The 7,805-nt window shown below is 36.4% G+C and overlaps 1 protein-coding gene across 1 annotated transcript; it reads left to right on the forward strand.

Moving 5' to 3' along the window:
• Window positions 1-801: 801 nt before the first annotated feature.
• Window positions 802-5,582, forward strand: LOC132850566 (cilia- and flagella- associated protein 210-like). Its single transcript, XM_060877203.1, has 9 exons — window positions 802-832; window positions 1,470-1,678; window positions 2,130-2,303; window positions 2,418-2,623; window positions 2,992-3,148; window positions 3,416-3,555; window positions 3,859-4,051; window positions 4,921-5,085; window positions 5,175-5,582. The coding sequence occupies exons 1-9, from the start codon at window positions 802-804 to the stop codon at window positions 5,457-5,459; spliced, it is 1,560 nt and encodes a 519-aa protein (XP_060733186.1). The 3' UTR covers window positions 5,460-5,582.
• The last annotated feature ends 2,223 nt before the right edge of the window (window positions 5,583-7,805 follow it).

The following is a 7,805-nucleotide window of genomic DNA, read 5'->3' on the forward strand; positions in this document are numbered from 1 at the left end:
CAGTTTATATAGTTTATAATATTATATAATAGTTTTTAATAATATAGCTGTGCAATCATTAAAACCATACGCATTAATGTATATACATTATTTTTCACATATTTTTCATATTTTATATCGTTTTTATATAGTTTATACTTTTTCTCCTTTTGGTTTTATTATTTTTTTTATCCCTAATTGCATTCCTTTTATGTTTGGATACGACAGTTGCAAAAAGCATTTCACTGCATGTACTCTGTGTATGTGACAAATAAAATTTTATTTTTATTATTTTTTTTATTATTTTTTTAATTTTATTTTTAATTATTATTTTGATATTTCCTTAATAATTATTGCTTGACTTGATTTTAGCTTTGCATATTTCCAGTAATAATTTACATGGTATTGTTGTGTATGTGGTTAATGCTGTTATTTCGTATATAGTCTCCAAGTACACAATAGGTATCATGATAAACAAATTATTATTTGGCATTTGACTGATGGCATGACTCATGACAGATTCTCGTCTCTAAAACATCAACAAATGTGAGTTAATGTCACTTAAGGACTGTGATGTTCCCTCTGTACGCAACATCTATTTCTTATTTCAGTAGCGAATCGACTCACATTCGAAACCCAAACGATTCACGCTACTGTCGAACTGTTACGCAATTCTCGAATGTTATACTAGAATACGAATCTTTACACGTCACAGATGACGTTGTTCGATCGCGTGTCAAACCTTCATACAGTGCACAGTGTATAAAAGCTTCAGTGTCGGGATTCACATCGCTATAAAGCATTATAAAAGAGGAAAGAACAATGGCAGCAGCTCCTGAGTCAATTAGAAAAGGTGAATGATTCGAAAAGTAGGCGTGGTTTATATATATATAGTTTGTTTTCTTGTTGTATTTTTTCCCCTATCCTATAATCTGTAGCAATAACCCAGCAGTTTATTTTGTATTTATTCAGACTATTTCTCCATAGATATTATGTTATTGTTACTAACTGCATTATAAGTTTTGTAAATAATTAATGCAATACAAGATGCATTACCATACAAGTTTGTTTAATCAACAGTAGAAACTATTTCTTTTTACAAACTATAAAAGTATACATAAGGTTTCCTGTTAACATACTAACATACAATATAATATCATCCAGTACAGTATTATAACGTACAGTATAATACATTTAGTAAAGTATTATAACATAGAGTATAATATCATACAGTATAATGTCCCTCATACCATTCCATACAATCTGCTTTGAACAGTACATCATAGGGCAAGGAATGGTATGTCCTGCTTTAAGGGGGTTTAAAGGTGTCATTTACATATGCCCTGAAACTACTGAAGAAAATATGTTTGAGCTTCCTGCAAAATTAAGTTCAGTTTTAACAAACTCCCTTAATCTTTTTTTTTTATTTTAAAAGTTTTCACAAAACCCTCTATAATTTGCATCTTGTCTTACATCTTCTTCTCCAACAGTTATCCTACCAGAGGTGAACAATAAACCCAGTTCACCTGTAGACCTGCACAAAGTGACCGTGTTGCCCGCATCAGAATGGGAGAGAATCCAGGATATCGTGCATGGCATGAACGAACAGCAGGAGCGTATCATGGCAGCTGCAAGACAGCGTGAAGCCCTGCATCTGCGCTCCAAAGAAGCTGTCAAGAACTGGCCTAACACCATAGCTGTAGGTCAAACATCATCAGCATAGCTATGATATTTACATTTTAGTGAATGTGGGGCAGTTAGGAGTGTCTCAGACATAGCACTGGTGCTGGGGCTTGTCTAAAAAGTCTGCACTAATTGGCCAGATATCAGAAACAATGCCCTTGGTTCATCTGGTGTGCATAAAATATATAAAAGATTTTTGTGCAAAATTTATGTAAATGGACCTCTAGTATTTAATCAGTTTCTGACCACAGGGCTGACAAACTGTATATAGCAGCAGATGGGCTACAACAGTTATAACACTAAATGTATAGCTGTAAAGTAGGATTTCCTGTTACAATTTCCATTGAGTGTACTTTCAGAGTGTGTGCATTAATAATTGGTCACATATGTGTATATCCATGTACCTACAGTGCCACAAACTGAATAAGTTTTATCTATGAATATATCAATTTATTGTTTATGCATAGGGACAATGGCAAAAGAAGTTGGAATTGAGGAAAATTAAAAAGGAAATTGAAGAGGAGGAAAAGAAACAGATTGACCTAGATGAAGCAAAGTTTCAAGAGCAGAAACGAAAGGAAGCAATAGAGAGAGCAAAAAAACTGCAGTTCTTCCAGACCGACAGAGTCAAAGGATTTCATGTTAGTACAATAATATTTTTAGGTGGACTATATGTATAAAATCATATTCTTTGCAATTTCCTTCACATGAATATTGTGTTCATTTTGTTATTGTTAAATTAATTTCTCCCACAGTCTACTCTGCTGATGACTGAAGTCCTGAAGGAGAGAGAGGCCCAGATTGAGCTGAAAAAAAGAAAAGAAATTGAGGCTAAAGAATTAGAGAATAAGCTCTTGGCTATAAACGCACACAATGCGGAGCTGGCTTTACAGCAGGAGCATCAGAAAGCTGTGGAGAGGAAGCAGAATTTTCTGGCAGTTGCTGAGACTTGGACACAACAGTAACGTATCAGATAAACCAACATATGTGCAGTATAATAGACATTAGGGGATGTGGTAGCTCAGTGGTTAAGGTGTTGGGCTACTGATCGGAAGGTCATGGGTTCAAACCCCAGGTCCACCAAGCTGCCACTGCTGGGCCCCTGAGCAAGGCCCTTAACCCTCAGTTGCTCAGTTGTAAGTCACTCTGGATAAGGGTGTCTGCTAAATGCTGTAAATGTAATGTAACAAACAGGTTGACAGTCCACAATACTTTGCTATGATTCAAAGTAGTCTGTATTTTGTGATAAACAATGAAAATTAGTAACAGGTCACCCTTTTTTTGCTCAGTGAGGAGCATATGTGCTATAACAGTGTCCTTGTTCATTAGGATTAAGGTGCATGAGCAGGGAAGAGAGGAGAAGCTAATGGAAAAGAAGAAAGAGGCAGAGGAACTCAAGAATTTTCAAGAGCTCTATTATAAGGAGCAAAACAAACGCAAGCAGAAGAAGAAAGAGGAGAAGGGAAACATCATGAAGGCTTATCAAGTAATCACTTCTAAATCTGGGGGCAGCAAGCAGAAAATGCCCAGATGTTTCTCACTTTTTAGGAAAAAATATTTGATATATGAATATCTAATAATAGTAATTTACAGGGTTGGGGTTCAGTTCCCTCCCCTGCCCTTTGTGCTCACCATTTACATGTTCACCTGTTATGTCATTCAATATAATGATAAATTTTTGTCATTGTAACCACCTCTAAATTGCACTAAAATGAGACTAATTTCCTGTATGTTTTTATTTATCCTTAATCAGGAACAAGTTGCTAAGAAGAAAATCCTCCTAGAGTCTGAATCTGAGAAACAAGAACTGGAAGAAGAGAAACGGAAGCTTGTTGTTAAGGCTAAAAACAAACTGGTGAAACTCTGGAAAGAAAAAAAGGCAGAGATGTTCAGGTACCCAAAATCTGGATGTTTTTGAAAATTTGTGTTTGACACTTACGTTTATAGTACCGCTTTTTAACCTTAATTTGGTACATACGCCTTGTCTGCCACTTGTTGGATTAGTGTTTTTTTTATTAGGGATGGCTATTAGGTTTTTTGAAGTTAAATTGTAATACTGTAGTATACATAAAATCCTAGAAAACTGTGTCCAACTTTGGAGAAGGCTCACATATGGGTGTGATGGTCAGGTGTCCACATAGATTTGGTCATGTACTGTGCCGTTACATATTTATGTGATGATCGTTTATTGTGCAGAGAGACTCAGAGAAACAGGGAAGTCGTTGCTGACAAACTGGCAGCATATCTCGAACAGCCAGGCATTAATGAAGAAGAGCTGATCTCCAGGGCAGCTGCAGAAGATGTGGCCAAGCAGGATAAGTGCCAGCATGAGAAAGAGGAACAGCAGGCAGCCATGTTGAGGAGTATTGCTGAACACAGAGAAGCTGTGGTAAACTCCAGTTTTGGGAATATGTTGTATAACTAACTAAGAAACTAACTATAAGGAATCAAAATAGGACAGTATTCTACTTTTAATGTTTTGATGGTTTACATTTTGATGGTTTCTGTTACATGGTTACATCAGGGCTCTCAAGTTTTGAAGACAGGCAAGCGTGACATCTCCGACACACACACACACACACACAAATTGTGTTTGGTATGGATCACTGACCGCAATTTAACCAAATACAAAGTATTTGTTCAATTTCCATTTATTAATTTGTGTGTGTGTGTGAGAGAGAGAGAGAGAGAGAGAGACAGAGATTATGACTGATGTTGTTTATTGTAAGTGTTTGTTGCCTTTTTGGACTCCTTTATCATTTGTAATGTTGCTCCCATTTAAAATAGTTTGGCTCAAGCCCAGCCATTTTTAGGGTCATGACTGACAATGTCCAGAGACAAGCTGTTTCGTGTCGACCATCGAAAATATCCTCTCTAATGAATATGTTTTTTTTATTGGTTGTTGCGTTAAATCTTACCCAGATATTATGCTATTTTCTGATTGCCTATTGTGTAGCCTCTTTTTTTTTTGATTGACTGATAAGTGTCAGGCTCGACTAAGAACTTAAACCTCGCTTGATTCCTGCCTGGTTCCATAGAGACAGCGGTGCAGACTGATACATTTTGGGTGCTGCGGCATATTAAATATTTGATAAATAGTCAAGAAGTTTTTCTGCGTGAGAAATACAATGTGTGACGGGAGAGCGTGAGAAAAGGCCGAAATGCATGACTGTCACTCTCAATGCGTGACACTTGACAGCCCTGTTACATGTTTTTGGGGCATGTCAGCATATTTTTGTCTCCAATTATACCTTTTAGGAAAAACAGCTAAAGTGCAAGAAGCAAGAGGAGAAACAGATGGCTGCTGAGATGCTTGAAGCAAACAAAGCGTCAGATCTCCTTTTCCATAAAGAGCAGAAAATCAAGGCCCAGAAAAATAGAGAGACAGCCAAAATGCTACAAGACAGTTATGTCTGTCATATGGTGAGTCAGCTCAATGTTGTTTACTTTTGCTTTAATTAAAGACTTTATTTAACATAACTACATTTCTGCTTACTTTTGTTTGCAACTAGACTGAGAAGCATGCACAGAATAAGCTACAGAAAAAACAACAGCAGGAATCTAAGGCGAGGCATTCAGAGCTTATTGCAGATGAAGAGAACCAGTTTCAGGTTTATGCCACGGATGTGATTCAGAGATCTAAAGAGGCTCAGAGAAACACCTCCCTTCTGCAAAAGGCCTCAAGGGCAGGCTTTGGTGGTGGACGTGGGCCTTTGTTTGAAGGTGTTAGACCAAGTTATCTAGTTCATGATTATACAGGGGTTCAGCTGCCCAGTTATGCACACGGTAGACCTTAGGAATTAATTATATTGCTACATGTGACTACATTCAGAAGTCTAAAGGGCGCCTAGGACTTTGCTTGGTTATCGTGAGCTGTATTGCTGATTTGAATAAATAAAAATAACTTCCCTTTGAAAGAATTCAGTGTCTGACTATTCATTTAATACTTGTAAAAATTAATTTATTTACTGGAGCAGTTTATAATTTTCTGTATATGTATTTCATTCTGTATTGTAAGGTGAATCACAATAAAAACATTCCCAAGTCTGAAGATCCCTTTCATCAGGATGGCAATGTGACTGCTCCTACTTATTGCTGAACAGAGCCTTGTCTTAAAGGGTTGTTACCATAAAAGCAAGACTAAAACTAGGAATAAATTGCAAATCTGACTGTCTCTGCACATGCAACTAAACAAGAGCGTTAAATACTCTGTGTAAAGTTTGGTATTAACTATTCACTACACATTTTAAATCAGCTCTGAATGTGATATCCTATAAAATATTTTGTATTTCTGTATCCAATCAGATAATGCATGTTCAGATGTCCAGCGATGAACGGCTGTATGTTTCATTATCCAGATAATAAAGTGAAGCTGAATCCCAGCAAAGGAGAGGTCCAAGCTCTTAATCACACTGTGTTTGTGGCAGACAAACTGGTCAATTTTTAGTGTATTTCCTGTCAAGGAAAGCTACATCCACATAAAGTCAGGATCGTTACCTGATTTTCTCTAAAGCCAATTCCTCTAAAGACATACCACTGCTTTACTGGCAGGTATAATAGTGCATAAATCTAAAAAAAAAACTAATGTTAAGCAAATTACATTCACAACTAAACACAATGCTCTTAGATATGACTATCAAACAATCAAAGCCTTCTCCATTAGCTAAAACTTTATATCCAAGTTTCTAAATAAATCTATATGCGACAACTTGAAAAGCAGGAAATCTGTTATTGCATCGTATCATTTGCAAATATTTTGTATACATATATTTGTGTTCTTGGAGCCATTTATTAATTTGCATTTTTTGTTTCTGGCACTAGAGGGCGTGTGTGTATATTGAATGTCTTTAAGTAAGGCAATAAAAGGTTACAGGTGAGTGCCATGTTGTATAAGTATTTGGTGTAATTCTTTTCATGTGTTAAATCAAAATGACAACTTTCCAGTGCTGTAGTTTATGACTCGAATCTTTTGATTCCATTCACTGATTTGTTCAGTGACCTTTGCTCTAATTTACCCCAGTGTACCTGTAGGTAGTGCCAAAGAGTCTTATAATTTATTTAAAAAAATCATTAATTCATTAACTCAATAATTTAATTTAAAATGTACACTTAAGAGAATTTTAGTATGATGATTTAATAAAACTGGTATATCCAATCCACAAAAAAGGTCTGTTTATTTTTTTATTTTTTTCCCAAATAAGACACTTCAGTCTACAGTCTAGTTTTGAAAGAGTGATATAATTGATGAATTTGATGTAAACAAATATAATTGGTGGGGAAAATTACATGCGTGTATAAAGTACCCGTATGTAATTTAATAAAATCGCCATTGGTCATTTTTTTAAACCTTTGTTTTTCAAAATTTTTACATGTAATAAATGTGTGTATACCCAAAGCCTGGCCAAAAACGTCAGTACTTGGATTTAACTAAGCAAACATGTAAGCGCCATCCATTTGATGATTACTGAAGTGATTAATGTGTTCCAGCTGGCAACAAGTTATTTAATCCTAACTTATGCAGTGAATAGCGTAACTCTCTATAAGCATGAGCCTTTCACACTGGTTATAGGCCGTGAGCTAATAAAAAGCTCCTGGTACAGTAAAGGATTTTAGATCATTCCTAGGTTTCTGCAGATATTACAGGATTTCCAAGATCGCCGGGCCTCTTCATGACGAGGTGAACTTGTGCCTGAGACAGCAGGGTGTTGTGAGAAAGCCTGAGTTTTGTTCGCTGTGGACAGTAGAGTATCAGGTAACCTTTAAGTTGTTGAAGGAGAAGTTTACATATGCTCTACTATTAGGCTATGCAGATTCCCCTCTTCCATTTATATTGGAGAGAGATGCTAATAGTGTGGGGCTGGGTGCAGACCTTTACCAGCAACAGGGTGATTGCATATGTTAGTCGACGGCTATGTAATGCAGAGAAGATCGATCCATTATGTCATTTGAAAGATTGAGTGCTATCGAGCAAAGATGGATGACCCAGCTAGCCATTTTTGATTTTGAGGTTAAGCACCAACCTGAACTAACTAATGGTGTGGCTGTTGCTCTCTCTAGGCAGCCTTTACCAGGGAAGCCTGTTAGTTCAGAGGACATGGAATATGAGGATTGTGTTGCCATTTGTAATGTGGTACACACTTTGA

This window comes from Tachysurus vachellii, chromosome 8, assembly GCF_030014155.1.
Source record: "Tachysurus vachellii isolate PV-2020 chromosome 8, HZAU_Pvac_v1, whole genome shotgun sequence".
NCBI lineage: Eukaryota > Metazoa > Chordata > Actinopteri > Siluriformes > Bagridae > Tachysurus > Tachysurus vachellii.